The sequence below is a fragment of the Molothrus ater genome, chromosome 11 (genome assembly GCF_012460135.2).
Source record: "Molothrus ater isolate BHLD 08-10-18 breed brown headed cowbird chromosome 11, BPBGC_Mater_1.1, whole genome shotgun sequence".
NCBI lineage: Eukaryota > Metazoa > Chordata > Aves > Passeriformes > Icteridae > Molothrus > Molothrus ater.
This window is the reverse complement of record NC_050488.2, coordinates 16,673,469-16,691,097: the sequence shown is the minus strand read 5'-3', so window position 1 is coordinate 16,691,097 and position 17,629 is coordinate 16,673,469. Positions and strand designations below refer to the sequence as shown.

Sequence of the window (17,629 nt, the reverse complement as noted above, 5' to 3'; positions counted from 1 at the left end):
TATGTGAAAAACCAAATGCTTTAATCCATCTATCAAGAACAACAGTTCAAATTATTTCATTGGATACATTAATATTGATCCATAATTTACAGTGCTATGGACCATACACAAATTATTGCTGCAGTCAACAGCAGATGAATATCAACATTACAGTACCAAGCATCATAGCAAGAGGCAGTAATTAATGTCACTTTTTCAAGAAATATAGGTATTTATACTATTATCAACATCAGCTTCCCCCCCAGTGCATTTTATGTCAAACAACATAAATGTAAGTGCATTATTTTGTGCTTTGTGCTTTCCTTATGTACCTTCTTTTTGCTTTTACAGGTTGTAAGAGTTAAATATTGCTTTATAGGCCAAAAGCAGTAAAGAAGAACTTCTCATGGTACTCTGCACATCCCTGCCTGTTGCATGGCTTTGGCAAAGTGAGAATTGGTCGTTTCCCCACCCACCTGCTCAGGGAAGCCACCGCTGCCCAGCGTCACACACGTCACTGTCACCAGACTGGGCAACAACTTCTGTCCATCTCACTCCACCCAGCCCATGCCAAACCATTCCTGTGACTGCTGCCTCTGTCCCCCGCCACCAACCCCTCCAAAATGTCACAGCCACACCCTCCACCATGCTCAAACAGGTAAAGGCACCTCCCATTAGCACCCACTGGGGGCCTGTGTCTCCTAGAGGTGTCCCCACTGCAGTGTCACCATTCCAAGGGTGGACAGGCTCAGAGGAGGGCTGTAACCTATGGAAACACAGGGGGAAGAGTGAGCAGGGCATGGCCAAGTTATGTGTTACCCCAGAAAACACAAAGTATGGGAGCACACAACACAGCTGCTGCAGCCACAGAGACTTCTGCCAGGGAATCCAACTCTTGATGGAATGGTTGGCCTTGAATCCTAACTCACCTCCACACAGCCAGAAATCAGAAGTCACGGCTGTCAGCGAGTACCAGTGGTTTCACATAAGCTTGAAAAATATTCATATACCACAGTCTAGACTTGAATTTCTGAATGCCCAAGGCAGGCACCAAACCGAAAGCCTCATTCAATACATTCAGTGGTTCTCAGTTACTACACTCCAGCATGCACGCCCTGATTTGTTGTACCAACACTGCAGAGCTGCCCCATTCTTTGGGGAAGGGCAACACAGCCCTGTGTTACAGCTACAACCATTTTTTACAGATTTTCCCACCTGTCACCCCAGCCAAACAGCAGCACCAGAAGCTTGTACCCCCACACTTGACTCAAGAGCTATGGCACAGCTGCCTTGCAGGGACTGGAGGCATTTCCTGCCCCAGGACCATGGTGACAACAGCACATCCTGCAGCCTCCTGGTCCTGCCTGGGCCAGAGCTTCTCTACCCTAGGAAAGACACATTCCCAAAAGCTGTGTGGGCTGAGGGGGAGAGGCATCACTACAACCCAACTCCAGCTCCTCCTTCAAGAACTACAAAAGAAAAGAAAAAAAGCCACAACCCCGTGGTTGCATCAACACTAACACATCGCTCAAGCGGGAAGGGAGGGCTGGACACAGCCACGGGAAGAGTGACAGGAACACAGACCCCGAGTTCCACAGCCCTGCAGAGCCTGACCCCCTGTGCTGGGAGCACAGCTGCCAGGCAGGGGACACCAGGAGCCCTCGCCCCCATTCCATAGCAGGGAATCCTCCTAGGGAAATGTCTGGAAAGAGGGCTCAGCGCTGTGGGAACTGCCATCACTACCCCCAGCCACCCTGTCCTACCCAGTTCACATTTGGTTTCTGAACACCACCTGCTGAGCCCAAGGTTTCCTTGGAAAGCTGGCCAAACTGGCACTCAAGTTACTCACCGTTGCACCCATCCTACGTAATTTCCAGTGTAGCACAAAGGAGAAAGGGAAGCTCTGGTTTTCTATCCGTAGGCACCATGCTACACCTCAAGGCCCTACACACCACCACCCCAAAGCTCTGTCTACGCCACACTTCAGTCAGTGCTAGTCGAGGAAGACTACAACTAGAGTTTAAGGCACTTCATTCTGAACGAGCTACGCCTGCCAGTCAGCTGTAGGCTGCCGTGGAGAACTCCATTCCCTCGAACACCACCTGTCTGTCACCTCCGTGGAACACCTAGGCTGGATATAATACAAGGAAAACTACCGTTATTGCATAGGACTACACTTGAGTAGATAATGCACCAAACTACTTTTACAACATGGTTGCATGTTAAAAATTAATAACATTGTTATCAAGTAACAGTTATTTGCAGATACAGTAATTTACTCTTTTTTTTTTGTTGTTTTTTTTTTTCTCTTATGTCAGCCCCAGTGCTGAAATAGAACACGAATTGCTCTAACGGGTATATTAACTACATAGTTATGTTTCCAAGCATAATACTACTTTTTTTCTGTATCACTAAAAATAAATATGTAAGTTCAGTTTCTCTACAGAGTTGTTTTATTACCTAATCTAAATTTTTACTCTACCTTAAATGCGTTTAAAAACATTTTCAAAGTGAGACTGTAATATACAAAATATTCTCAAAATCTCTCTTAAAACACAGAACCCTGCATAAAAGCTTCCTTTCAAGTGTTTACAAAGAACGCAGAAAACTTCCAATGAGTTTTAAAAATGTCAAAAAATCGCTGCAATATTAAGAGGCAAAAATCTTACAAATGAAATACAAATAAATTTAAAACAAAAAGTTGAGGATAACTAAGGAATCCATGCAAATCAAAAGAAACTGTACAATGCAATTAAAAAAAAAATAAAGCCAATTAGATATGTACAACATAATGTGCCCAGCTATAATATGCATAATTTTTTTTGTCCAAAGAGTGTATCCCAACTTACAGTGCTCCTGCTTGCTTTGCCATTGGCAAAGCCACCCATGTGTGTCACAAAACAAAATAAAAATTTAAGAGGAAAAACTTGAACCATGATCAAAAGGAAAACCCAAATCAGCTCAGAGTAAAATTAAACAATACTCTGAGACACTCATATCTCCCTGCAGTTTCAGCAACAGCATTTTATATCACAATCAACACAATCAGGATGTCTTAACACTTGGGTTTAGTTTCTTTTCTGAGTGAAGTCAGGCGGGTATTTTCCCTAAACACCTGTCATGTAAGACCAACATTTGAGGGACACTGTATCTTTAAGGCAGCACTATTCAATTAATACAATTACAAATTGGACTTTTGTTGTTGTTGTTGTTTCTTTACATTCTTAAACTTTACATTTTGTTTCCAAGTAAATAGGTTGCATTTACAATCCTACAATTGCCCCCTCCCCCCCAGTAGAAACAGACTCTTCATCTGTAATTCTATTGCTTTGAGTAGATTTGACCAGTTCAAAGTTCTTGGCGAATCCAGTTCACAGATTCTGTACATATGCTGTACAATATTTTGGAGGCATTGGTAGTTTTAAAATAGAATATACAAGTTTCTTCACAAAAATTCTAAAAAAAATTCTATATATATAATATATACACACACGCACACACACTGATGAAGCACGAGGGGAAAAAAAAAAAATCAAAAAAATTCTACAAAAGGGTAAATTATTTCATCTACTGATCAAAGAACCAAAGCAGTTTATGAAAGGTGTGCCAACAGGTGCTAACAGGCATGGTCAGTGTCCTCCATGCTCACGCTGCTCCGCCTGCTACTTGTCTTTGATGCCCCAGGAGACACGGAGGAGAGCAGTGGGTCAGTCACTCCCACGGGGGACAGGGTATCGTCCATCAGGATGTCTTCCAGTTTGGATCCCATTTTGGCAGGAACGCCGTAGGTGCCAGCTGGTTCAGTCACGTTCCCCAGGTTGTCACTGAAGGTGATGGTGCCGTCAGTGAGGTCCAGGGTGGTGGTGCAGGACAGGTCTGTGTGGTGTGGCATCATCTCCTGGGTGCAGTTGTCCAGCACAGGCTCCTGTTTGATGACCCTGTTGACCATGTCAGGGGAGCAAAGGCCTGTGGAGGGGACAAGGGACAGTCCGTGTGCCCGGGCTTGCATCTCAAGCTCCTGTGAAGGAGAAAAAGGGGCAAATTTAAAGAAAATCTGGAAATAAAATCTGTTGTCTTATGCTCGTCTCGCAGCTTCCAGTTTCCTTCTCCTGTACACATTTCCTCCCTTTCCCATAGTGACAAGGGCTTGTACCTTGCACACTCCAGCCCTGCAGATTTTCACCTGAACAGCAGAGTCTTGAAGAGGTGGGTGAACACCATCCCACACAGGCCCTTCACACTCCTCCTCAGCACCTAGACCAGAGCCAAAACCCAGAGCCCTGCAGCACAGACATGTTCCCCTCAGGCTTCTTCTCAAACCAGTGCCAGGATAGGCAGGTTTGGCATCAGGTAGGGTGAGGAAAACATTTAAAAATAGGAAAAAAAAAAAAAGAACTAGCAAAAGCATGTGTTTTTAGTAATTTTTAAAAAGTCATATGTGAAGGCACAGCATGTCTATGTGATCCTTATCAATCCCTGTTGAGACTCTGGAGGGGACATTTCTCACTCTACAAGTCTGGCAGAGCTGGAAGAGGTCAATCAAAACTGAGCAACAACACTATTCCTGTGCAGAAAAAATCACAAGGAAGTCACAGGAAGGTTTCAGACTTCACACAGAGCCAGGATTCTTCAAATTTCCATGAAAAGTTTAAATCCCACCTTCACATTTAATCATACAGAAACGCTCTCTCACAAATACATCAGCAAAAGAGACATTTTGTTTCTACTTCTGCATTATACTAGGCAATCACAATCTCTGTTGTGATTGTGCTGTTTCTGGATATTCCTGTCACTGAGGCTGATTATTACCCTTTTCCATCATTTCCAGGCTGAAACAAGCTTGTAATGGCACACTGCAGGATCGAGGAGAAGGTGGAATGAGCAAGCACTTGTTCCATCAGCTAATGTGCCAGAACCAGGAGTTTCTTATTCCATGATTAATCAGAATCAACACAAAAAGGAAAATACACACTTGAGGTTATTTGCTGCCAGATGTATTGCCCATTATTCAAGGGTCTGGGTTTTATGGTATTTTGATTGAAGGAGCCAGAGCAGATGGGTAATACAAAGCAAGATGAAAGATGTTTGAGAAGTGATCTCACTTAGCTTTGAAACACCATTGCCTGATGCTGCTCTGTGGAAGGCTTGTGTGTTTTTATCATCTCATTCTAGCAGCAGATTGCTCAACCAAGTACAAAACTGTGCTGAGGCTCAACTTGACCTGTTCTATTTTAAAGCTGTTTACTTCCACACTTGACTCTCAGGTATTTGCAGCTTCATTATCTCCCTGGTGGATTATCTGGGGTGTTGAGGGGTCTCCTGGCAGGCTGCAGCTGCATGCAGAGCTCAGCTGTTCGTGCTGCAGGGGAGCAGCAACACGAGGATATCTGGGATATCACTGTCTCCATGTTAGGTGTCCTTACACCCAGTTCTGGTGCACTTTAATTACCCTTCTATAGAGAGGGGTGGCTGTCCAGAAAAAAAAACCCTGTATTGGCATCAAGATTAAGGTTTCCTATCCAGCTTGAGGTGAAGACAAAGGAATTAGTTAGAGAAATGGAGTTTTCACCCTTCCATTTCTGTGTAGCTCAGAACACTGAGAACCTGGGTGAATCTAACAAGGCAACAACCCACAGAGAAAACATATTCATGCCACCTACTGCTTTTCAGTGCTGAGGAGAACTGTTGTACAGTTCTACAGACTGCAAGCAGCAGGGAAGACTCCTAAAGAGCTGAACTTAATTTTGTGACTATCAACAACTACATGATACATGAAGTCCCAATGCCTTAGGCCTGGCAAACAGAAGAATATATTACTATATAAATGTTTTTGATTGTACGGTTTGGAACTAGCACTGGCCATGGTAGAACAAAAACAGACCACTCATAAGTGCTTCTACTAGAGTGTTAGGATTCTTTTTTTTAAGATATTTTTGGCTTTTTCTGGAAAAATCTCTGCAGATTTCTCAGCACTGCCTGCCATTAATTTAAACTCTGGTTCCTTCTAACTCGCACCCCGCAAGCCACCACTATTTGCAATCACACGCTGCAACACCAAGAGCATTTGCAGCTCATTTCTCAGCAAACCTGTATTCTGAGCAGCAGGTGCCTGTTGGCATGCTCCAGCTTCTTCTGCCTGTTCTCCAGCTCCTTGGTGCGCTGCTGTTCCCTCTGCAGCTTGCGGATGTAATCCACCGACGCCTTCAGGATCGTTCCCTTGTTCCAGCGCATGTCGCTTTGGAAGGACACAAAAGGCCGAGGTAAGGCTCTGTCTCACAGCTGTTCCCTTCACACCTGTACCTGTGACTGCTCCTTATCCACACATAACACCCAGCTGCTATTTAGTGCAGGTTTGTGGATGCTGAAGGCGTTTGCAGTGCACTAGAGGGGGCTGGAGCACAGCCCTTGGGAAGCGCGTTTGCTTCAGAGAGAGAGAGAGAGAGGCTGCTGCATCACCGTCTCCTCACTTTCTCTAAATGGGCAAAAAACATCTTACTGCAGCCTGTCAGAGAAAAAATCCACCTAAAAGAACCAAAGCAGTGTGTCCTGGAGGTTGGTACTAAGACATATTGTCTTGCTGGCCTTGGAGGAGGCTGCAGAGCCTCTTTGCAGAGTAACTGTGAAGTTGCTCCACAAGCAAGTGCCTCAAAATACTGGAAAATCTCCCCAAAATCATCACAGGGCATTGATTTAAGTGGACTTTCAAATTTCAGAGCAAGGAAGATTCCTTGCTACTGAATCAGCATTGAGAAAGTGTAAATACAAGCTAAAAGCACCAAAATCATTGTAGAATTATCACAAAGAACATCTGGGAAATTACAGCAAACACTGACAAATTATCAGTGAACAAGCACAGAGTTATGCTCTTTATTTTCCTTCTTTTTCTCCTCTGGAGGGAAGGGGAATGGATGGCTTCCCAGATAAACTGCCTCCATTTTCACTGAAACAGGGACCAGGTTCTGTCTTGTCAAGCTGTAACATCTAAATTAATTAAAAGAATCACTTAGCAAGACCTGCAGCCATCTAAGCAGCCAGACCAGAATAAGGTTTCCCATCCTTACAACTCTGGTAAGGCAGTCAGTGACTCCAAGCACCAAAGCCCAGATTAGAGACAAAAATAATCTAATTAATACCCACACAAGCAGGTTCCAAAAGGGGAAAAATTAACCCCTCAAAAAAAAAAATCTTCAAAAAATATAATGGGATCTTTCAAGCATTTCTGCTGTCACAGAGTGCTAAGAGCAAGTAGAAAATATAGGAATTTAGGGGTTTTTTTTTACCTCCTCCCTCCCACAATCTCCCTGGGCATGTTGTACTTACGGGTCATTTGACTTGGGTATCAAGGTGCCCAGTTCTTTTATACGATCATTAATATTGAATCTTCTTCTTCTTTCAACTTTAGGAAAAACAGCACAAATGTTACAAGTAATATTCACACTTAATCACAACTTATCTATTTTTTTTTCAAAGATTTCTTTAAGTGCCACTGAAATGTATGCCTGAAGCTTAAAATCCAGTGATAATTTATTTTGCTCTCCTACACATGGACTAAGACAGAAGTTCTGTCTATACTGTATATTTTGGGACTGCAGAGTTTAACTGAGACTAAAAATCAGAATGACTGATTCTAGGGATAAGGTTCACAGACAAATTCAGAGACAAATATTCAGAGGCTCAAGGAAATCCCAAGACAGAAAAAAGGACAAAAGGCACAGTCTCTTTTTTCAAGTAGTCTTCCATGTGCAACATTTTGAGGATCCAAAAGTCAAATTTAAATACCAATTCTCCTGCATTACCTTTTCATGCTATGGAAAAGGCTTCTGAGTGGCTCAAGGCAGGAAACAGTTCCTTTTTTCTACTACTATAAAGTATAAAAAGAAAAATTATGGATCCTTTAATAAGTCATAAGATGCTCATTATTTTAAAACACTTTTTTCCAATTTGGAAATACAAGCTCCTTTCAAAAATAAAATTTATAAAATTGCCATACTGAGGACCCATTTGTTGTTTAAAGTTACAAACTGACCACATATCTAATATTTTTGAAAAAAATTAAAATTAAAAAAGCAAAATTGTGCAAGGTGGATTTTGTAAAAGCAATTGGGTCACATGTTGAACCCAGCAATTCCATTGATAACAACCACTCATTCACTTGCTTTATTGAAAATAAATAAAAATACAGTTACAATTCAGTAGTAGACTTAAGGACACATTTTTCAAGAATTTGAGATATTTGATCTATGGGCATAACACAATGATCTAGTGCTTTATACTATGTGTAGTACCTCATCCAGATTTAAAATACCAGTATTTGAACGTTTAATACTGAAAATCATTTTGAGAATTGGTGCAAAATGTGAGGAACCAAAACTTACTCAAGTTGTGATTGTCTTTCTTTTGCCTCTCCTTAGCCAACGCTCTCGCTTCCGACTCTGTAGGAAAAACACACGTGTGCATGTGAATGAGGGAATCAGAATTAAAACAATTCAATCACAGCCTTTCAGCCTGTGAAATGCCTGCACAGGAAGCCTGATGGGTATTTGTCACACCAATCATTACCCCCATTCCAAGGAGCAAGAAGGGCTTTGTGGATGCCAAAACACAAGGCTGGGACTGAGCTTCACCTCTGCACCTGTGGAGCATCTCTTCCCACACTTCCCAGAGTGACTCCCATGATGGGAATGTTTCCCACGGAGGCCCTGACTCAGCAAGGGATCCGAGGACAACAAAGTGCTGAAATCCAGCATAACTTCTACGTGTGCACACCTATTCCAGGGGAGCTGAGCCACGGGAACAGCATGCCCAGGGCATTGCTGCCTGCTCAGGATGTGACACAGGCAGGACTCACAGGCTCTGCTCACCCAAATTAAGGCTGCATCCTTCTGTGGCACGTGCACACACACACCACCACAGCACTCAAGGGATCACTTAAGGGACCTGTTAAGAATAGTGTATTTTCTAGCTATGCTAACTGTTTCTATTATATGAAGAAAAAAAAAAAGGTGAAAAATTTAACACTTTTCCTAGCAATAAAGTTGCAAAACAATGGTTCTTGCTTGGGGAAAAGCAAAAAAGAAAGTAATGGCAGTCATGCTGTGCAGAATTTTTCTCCTCAACTCAGAACTGCCCTTCACCTTGCTCCACACACTTAGTATCTATCTTTAGTATTCTAATATTATCGCTATTATATTCTACAATAATAACATAATTATTAACTTCAGGATGCAATAGTTCAGGCAACAGCACAACTAAATTTCTTCTTTTCAGTTTTCATTTGGTCCTAAGTTTCTCAAGCAATTTCAAGTATTTTATCTTTGCTTTACCCCTTTTCATTTTTTTAAAAGGTGAGGTCATTATCCTTGCCCCATTGCATTCAAATCCCCAAACCAGCAAGCACTTTGCAGTTCCTTTATTACACATTCCATTGTGAAAATAATCCCTCACTGTAGCCAATAAGTTTCTTTCCTGTATTACTTTGTTTTGATCAGAAAAAGACTCATCTAAATAAATTCAGGTAAGCGTAGCATATAGACATTAAACTTATTTCAGTTCTGTTTTGATGTATTGAGGACTTCAGTAAGACCACTTCACTCACAATTTCCCCTCTCTTTCTGCCTTCTTGGCCTGAAGCCTGACACAAGCACCTGCAGAAAATCCACCAGTCTGCACATCCAAGCTGGGCTGAGCTTGCAGCCTACAGCCCCTGGAACTTTCTATACTTGGGGCAACAAAACTGCCTGTAATGCAGGACTTTGAGTAGCTCTCCTCCCTTCCCACCCTCCTCTTGCATAGTTCCATCTCTGTACAAGCTTTGCTTTTTTCTAGCAGCCACAGATCACTGTGTGCTCTGTGTGTCTTTTTTTTGGTGTTGAGTTCAAATTCTGTGCTGTCCTATAAATGCAAATATCTGCTGGCTCAGAGAGGTGGCATTTCCTCCTGGCCTATTAAAACTGCTCTGCTTAATCTAATTTCTGCCCAGAACCTGCTTTGCAACTGAGTCAGCCTGTGAGTTTTCACAACAGAAACCCAGAAAGATGACAGACAAAAAAGAAACCAGACCCCTACCCTACTGCATGGTCAGTGACTCCCTGCTGGGCTTAAGAACAGGCACTTCTGAGCATTAATGATTTTGCCATCAGTTCTAGAGTGGATCTTCATTTGTTTAGCCTACACACAACCATTATTTGTATTTGTACCCTATGTGTGGTTATATCCTTCCAAGTGAGCAGAAATAAAAAATGCCCGCAAATATGAAACTTATTATTTCCTTCAAACTATCTTGCTCCTGTACACATGTGCTTGAGAAAAAGGTTTTTAGTGTCCCACTCTCCTGCCCCTGCCTCCTACAGCTTGTTCAGAGCATCGCTGCAGGAACTGGCATAAAATTTTAAGGAACATTTCATTTGTAATTTAGTGATGCATATTCATGGATCACAGAATGGCTTGGGTAGGAAGGGATCTTAAAGATCATCAAATTCCAATCCCCCAAGTGCCTAATTTTACATTTTAAAGGATCTACATGCCCAGACTTCACATCATAACAGGTTATTTGTTCATTACTGCCCTCCCCTACTGAAGTAAAGCCCCAATGTGCATCATTCCTCAACATGAATCCCACAGAGACTCCAGATGTGAAGTTGTTAAAGTTTGGTGTTGATAGAGCAAACAGTAAGCCCAAACTAGAAAACAGCTCTGGAAAAGGTGCATGGAAGCTTCCTAGAACACAACACAGTGCAGGTGTGACTGTAACAATTAAGGACTTTATATGAACTTGTGACAGTGAACACACACGCACCCACACATGAACACAGGGTGAAAGTAACTGTTCATCCATACATTCTTTCTCATAATCACAGAAATTATGTCCAGTATCACCCGAATTAAAGTGATACTATTACTCCAAGGTGGTATTTTAGATGTATTTACCTGTGAGCTCCCTTTTTATATTAGGAAGATTAGCTGGACATGAGTTGCTGATGTTTAGTCCTGGAGGAGGCATGCTCTGGTTGCCATAAAGGTCAATCAAATTGCCAGACACAGGCAGCTGGAAAAGATAAACAAGGAAAAGGATCATTTGGTTTGCCTTTATGAATGCCTTTGTACAGAAGAACAGAGTCAGGATATGCTAAGTAATCTGTGCTCTTTTCCATGTGCAAACAGAGCCTGCAAGAAGGTCAGCAAAATCCACAGATATTCATGGGTATGAGGGATAAAACATCTACACTGGGAAAATTCTATTCTTTCTCCTCAGAAGCATGCAGACTTAAAATATTAAGAGGTAACAGAAGAAGTAAAATGCTGATGATATTGCTGCACTGCTGCTCCTTATTTTTCACTAAAATTATTACATCTATATCCCTTAAACTTCTCTCACATCTCAAAGAGCCTACAGAACTCTCCCAGAGAAACCCCCCACTTTTTCCATGGATATGTGAGTGGAAGCACTTTGCAAGTTGTCACATGCTGGAAGAAGAACACTGTATTAATTAATCACATTTTTCATGTGATTTGAAAGCTACCTACACAGAAAACATTTCAGTTTACTTTGTTTTTTGCCTTATATAACAAGAACGCACACCAGTAGGAGGAAGATTATTTTTACAGTAAGTTTCCTCAATTGCTTGTTCACTCTGCTGTGTTTGTTTAGGTATTTAAACAAGTAGATTTATACAGAAATAGGACAGTATTTCAACAAGATCTATCAAAGCTATCCCTTTATATTGAAACATATTTAAAGAAGCTTGCAATTATCCTGAATGGATTATTTTACCCATCTCTTCTTTGGTTTTGAAAAGACAGGTATAAAACACTCAGGTGTCTTATCTGAGTGGCAACACTAATCATCACTGCTGCAAAGAAAACCAATCCCTCCAAGACACTGATCCTGCAGAGATTAACTCAGGTATTAACTTTACACCCATGTAAATAATGCCGGTGAATACAATGCAGTGAGTCACAGCCAGGACTATTAAACTCCTACTGATGGGCCTTGCCAGACTGGGACCCAAGAAAATTTCTCTGCCATATGGAAGCAGATTAAACAGGAGTGGATATGTAAAGTACCACCAGCTAGAAGCCATGCTGATGGTTGTTGAGAACAGATAATGGCCAGCTACACAACCAAAGTCCCCTGGCTCAAACTATAACAGACAGAGGAATAAATGTAACTGAATTCTCACTATGAGTCAGCCTTATTGAAAAAGAAAAAAAGGAAAAAAAGGAAGATCTAACAGTGCTGCTCAGGTCACAGCTGTGCTGGTTGTGACCTGCCCACATTAGTGCCACTCAATCTCACTGCTCTACAAGGCTGACCCTTGTGTCTTTGGGTCCCCCAAACACATCCCTGACACCGACACAGCAAGAGTGTCACACACCCTTCTGACTTGGATGTGCTTGAACTATTCATGCTCCTAAGCATGGGCAGAGCACAAAGACCTTGTTTATAGCCCAAGGACTTGAAGTTCATAACCAGACATGTGAAATCTAATTAGGAACTTCAGGGAATTTAAAAATAAAAAAGATTTTTGTTAGAAATCTCAAAACTGGCATCTCAAATCCTGGGTTAAGCAACCAGGTTGTAATGAAACATGGAGAACACTGAGCTGCTTTCCCTACTGCAACATGGACCCTGATTGTTACAACAGTTTGTGATTGGTTTTTTTTCCCCAAAGGAGTCAAACACTGAGCCAGATTTCCATGTCAATAAACAGGACCAGTGTGAGCAATGATCACAAAAGGGGACAGAGAAGACAGGCAGCAGCTGCTGAACGTGCACATGTGCATGGCTGCTAAAGCTGTCCACAGGAATGCTTATCAGAGAAATTCACATTAGGGGGAGGGAGATGCCAACAATCTCCACTTATATCAGTGATCCATGAGCAAAAGACTGATCAGCTCCTTTCTTTGACCACTTAAACTCCAGCATCCAAACTCCACAGGTCAAAGCTTCAGTTGTAACATTTTCCTACACATGGTCCATGCTCAGTATGAGTCCTGAGAGGCCTCTTCTCCAGGATGGCTGCAGGTCACATCTCTAGGACTAAGTTACAATAATTCCTTTCCAAAAACATGAAGTGCATGCAACACTCTGGGCCGTGTCACATAAAATACCTGCAGCTAAAGATAAGTTAAAACTGAGGCACATCCTCAGTTCTCAATTTTATAACAGCTCCCAGAGGAATAAAATCAGTTGACTAAGGTAAACCCAATAATAATTTGTGCAGGGTTTAGGGAATTGGGAAAGGGCAGAGGACCCCTGTGCTGAGGGCATTGGTTTAAGATGAACAAGACAGCAGCATGGTAAGCACACAAAAGTAGCCACTAGACTTAAATGGGGCAAAAAAAGCCCAAAAGGAATTTATTATGTGCCCACTGCAGTGACACCTGGGCATTTATTTCAATTGTTTCTTATTTGAAGAAACTGGGAAAAAATACACATTGTTGGCAAACATTTTGGCTCTAAGACAGTCGAGCCTTTCACCACCATGCTCAAGTACAAGAAGGGAGAATGTCAAAACTTCCACAGCCATTTCATAGGAAGCTGGAGTCTCAAACTTGAGAAAGACATGGAATTTTCTGGAGCTAAGGAAGCTCCTTCCCTCTCTTCTTCAAATTCTAGCATGTTTCCAACCTAAATATGGTTTTCCTTACAGCTTTCTTAGCTATTTCTGGCTAAGAAGGAATTAAAATGCAGCATCAGCCAGATCATCCACCTTTACTCTTCCAAAAAGTAAATGAAGGAAGGGTGGCTTATGCCAGGTTTTGCATGTTATCTTCATTGAAACAGCATGGTTGAAAATGCTTTCACTTGGGAGATTCACAATTCAAGGTCCTGGCATCACATATTGCACAAACACCAAGTAAAATAAATTAAAATCTTCCTATCACTCTGCTTCTGCTTCTTTTTTTTCCCTAATAATGGCTTTTATATAACAGAAATTTGAAATATGGTAATTATGACTGCAGATTCATCATAGTGTACATTCATGGGAGTCTGAGGCTTTCATTTCTCCTCCACTACTCCAACAAAACAAGCACCCACATTCTGTCTAAAATCACTGAGACATCAGCTGTATGATAACAAGGCTGTTTCTAAGGTACCAGTACACACTGGATGGGCTCTGCACCCCAGCTCATGCAGCCCACAATGTATTGTGATGTTCCCTGACCTACAACCATCAGCCCCTGTAACAAAACTCCTCTTCTGTGGAGTTTAAATTCCAGAAGAAAGCCACATTTAGAAGTGGAGCTGTACCTATTCACAGAGCTTTCCACGCCAGGCTCTGGCTGGAGTTGATTAGCTGGATGAATTAATTGTTATCTCCACAAGAGCACTTTGCACAGTACTCAGTTATTCAATTAGCAGGTGACATCTAGGCAGAAAACCTTCTCTATAAACTAGTTACCATTTTGTGATACTTTCCACCACAGATACTATTCCACTCTCACAAACAGTTGACTGCAATGGGCCATTTTCAATTCAAGGTACTTGGAAACTCCCTTAGCTTGCCCTGCACAGAAATCTCTGATTTTGCTTATCAATTAAGTACTGTTACCAACTGTAACAAACTGGTCCTTTTGTTCTTTGTTGGTTATGGAACAACAACTGCCTTTGTCACAGACTCAGCAAAGCTATTTATAGCCTGTGTCTCTTTAGAGACCATTTCCTCTCTTGATTTCTCCTACCTCAACTTAGCTCAGTCAGTAGGCATTAATTCCTTATTAATAAAATGTTGCATGTTTTAAGAGCTAAGTCCTGTCCCAAAAGAAAAGTGTCTGGCTTGGTTTTTTTTTTTCCCTAAACCAATTGTTGAGAAACATGGTTCAATCTTCATCTCTTCTGGATTGGTACTATGCTGATTTAGAGACTGAAATATTTTCGTCCAGTTATTTAAACTTATCAGTAAAGAATTCTTAATTTCACTGTTTCATATCCTCATTTTTCAGACTTCACCACACAGAGTGGGAAAATTCTGAAATTCCACAGTAAATGTGGATCAAACAGTCTTTACAAGGCTTCTTGCCATGCACCAAGCATAGCAAAGCACAGGAGGGATGCAGACTACCCTAAACAATGACTACAGAGGCTCCTTGCACCAAAAGAGAGCAGAGTATCCTTCTATCCCTGTCTGGGAGCAAAGAGCCACTCTGGGGTCCCTGTGAAATGAGAAAAGAAGAACAGCATGAAGATATTCAAGCCTCTTCTGAATTAATGTGTCCCAATCCAGTGGAACTTCAGAGAAAGGACTCCAGAAGAACCTCATCCCTCAATGGAAAAAAAAAAAAAAAGATAAATTGAAAAACAGATTAACTTTTTGAAAGCTATCTTTTGTCAGCTTCTTGAGGTTTTTTCTCAAATTCCAGGACAGCTGCACTTTGCAAGTCATCTTAGATTAAAGGCAAATTTATTCTCCCCAGCAGGACCGTGCAGCTCTTTCCCCGTGTGCTCAAAGGGCACCATTTAGAGAGGGAAGCTGGTGGGACGCTGCCTGCGTCATCCACCACGTCCCTGAGAGGGCTGTGGGAATCTGTGGGAGCACAGGACCAGGTTAACATGACATCAGACAGCTACTGTCAGCAAATGCAAACCTATGCCACAAAATCAATGCTCTGTGGTAAGCTGCAAATTCTGGCACCAGATGAAACAGAAACAGACGCCAGCACTGGCAGACATCTACTCAGCCAGATCTAACAGCACTTAAGCCTAAGGCAAAAAATTCTCTGGAGCTACCCTCCACAGAAGATCAAAATCAGATTATGCCAGAAGTATGATTATATTAATTCTCAAAGCAATGTGAACCAAACCAGAAGAGCCACTTGGAGGACACCTGTGCTTTCCCTCAGTGCTTTCTGCACCTCTATGTTCTTGGCTTTTATCACAGGTTTCTCACATCCCGTGCCTTGTTCAGTTTTCAATCTTCTTTCTTCCTTCCCTTTTGTTTGTTTGGAAGATTGCTTTTTTAATTATTTTTTTTCCTCCTGCTAAATTCTGTAACATCTTTGCTGACATCTAGCTGGGGACTTCTCCCCACCTGAAATCAGGCAGAGATAAAGCTGTGATGTTAGAGATAACAGAAAGTGTCTCTGGATAGAGAGGCTAACACACAGCAGACAATTTCTTACTTGAATATGACAACATTCAGGAACCTGGGATGGCAGAGGTTCCTTCTTTTCTGAAGACAAGTATAAAGTCCATGACAATCTTCAACATCAGTGGGAATGAGCTACTCCTGGTAGCACAGTTTACTCCTCTGCTTCAATACTCTTACCACTGACTTAGAAATAAGAAAAGAAAAATTGTCCTTTGTATTGTTTCCTCCTGACTCCAGCTTGTATTTTTAAATTCACGTTTTTCATTGCAACTGTATCACCTTAAACTCTTCAAAGGAAATCTAATTACTCTCTGTAGAACAATGCAATAACTACTTAATTGCAAAGAAGAAAAGTCCTGCTGCAGTTTTGCTTCCTCTCAAGGAAAACCAGTTAGACTTAAGAGGGAAACCAGAAGGAAAGGCCCATTGTACCGTGTTTGCCATTTGCAGGGCTGGGTCCACCAAGCCGAGGATTTCTTCATTATAACTGGACTCCAAGCTAATGATGTCATCAATCACATCATCCATCTGTAGCAGAGAGGTGCACAAAGAGAAACAGGACAGTTATCAGAATCACAGGGACACAGGAGCCTGACAAAGCACTTCAGAGGTGCCTGAGCAGCTGGGCAATCCCTCAGCTGTGACTCCTGCTGTCCAGGCAGGACACTCAGCTCATGGCAGGGCTGAGGATTCATGGTCCAACCCCCTCCTCCCACCAGCAGGTCCCCTGCACCTCCTGCCCACGGACACACAGCTCCTCCTGCAGCAGTGGAGGAGGAAGCTGCCTGTGGAATAAGTGACTCTAAGGACATGATTCCCTCTCCCCACTGCAGCACTGCTGCCTCCCCTCCATAAAATGGGACAAAAACCTGGGCACAGGCAGAACACCGAGCCCTGGACACTTGCAGGGAAGGAGAGGGAGCAAAGATTTGCTGCTGGCCCCCAGCAGCAGAATCCTTTGGATTTGTGTGTCACACACCCTCCCAGGAAGCACCACCCAGGGGAAGCTCAGAGCTGATTTTAGGTGGTACAAAACACCTTTTTTCAGTGGCTGGGCTGGAAGGTGCCTCCATAAGCTCCTGCACAGGCAGGAGGAAACAGCCCTTCACAGCACCCACACATGTGCTCCAAACTGTCCTGCAGGATTGACTATTTCAGGACAGGACTAATTCCTTTTTGCTCACTATAAAAACAGAGCTTAAATGACAGAGATCTACAGAATCAATGCATAATGGTGATGGGAAAAGTAGCAGTACATGGGATTTTTTTATCAGCTCCAGAAAGTGTGATCACAACAAATTACACTGACTGGAAGTGAGGGCAAGAAAGGAACTAACAGTTACAGCCCATACTCAAAGTCTTGTTACTGATTCTGGTAAGAAATAAAACCCCCTTAGTTTTAAGAAAAAGAATGGAAATATAAAAGGGTGGTTACTGAGGATGAATTACCACAGACAGATTAAAGCCTTCTCATATCATTTTTTAAGCACAAGTGTGATCTGCATAGAAATGTGGACTTAGAGATTATCAGGGCAAAACCACATCTATGCAGTCTTGGA

The 17,629-nt window shown here is 42.2% G+C and overlaps 1 protein-coding gene across 3 annotated transcripts in view; it reads right to left on the bottom strand.

Annotated features, from left to right (window-relative positions):
* The window catches only part of MITF (melanocyte inducing transcription factor), a 99,495-nt gene continuing 81,866 nt past the window's right edge, over positions 1-17,629 (bottom strand). For all 3 annotated transcript variants that reach the window (XM_036390881.2, XM_036390882.2, XM_036390883.2), the window contains 6 exons: positions 16,503-16,598; positions 10,906-11,023; positions 8,355-8,411; positions 7,300-7,375; positions 6,067-6,214; positions 1-3,997 (listed from right to left, as the gene is read on the bottom strand). In XM_036390881.2, coding sequence (XP_036246774.1) covers positions 3,596-3,997; positions 6,067-6,214; positions 7,300-7,375; positions 8,355-8,411; positions 10,906-11,023; positions 16,503-16,598 — 897 coding nt within the window. In that variant the 3' untranslated portion in view covers positions 1-3,595. The remainder of the gene's footprint in view (positions 3,998-6,066; positions 6,215-7,299; positions 7,376-8,354; positions 8,412-10,905; positions 11,024-16,502; positions 16,599-17,629) is intronic.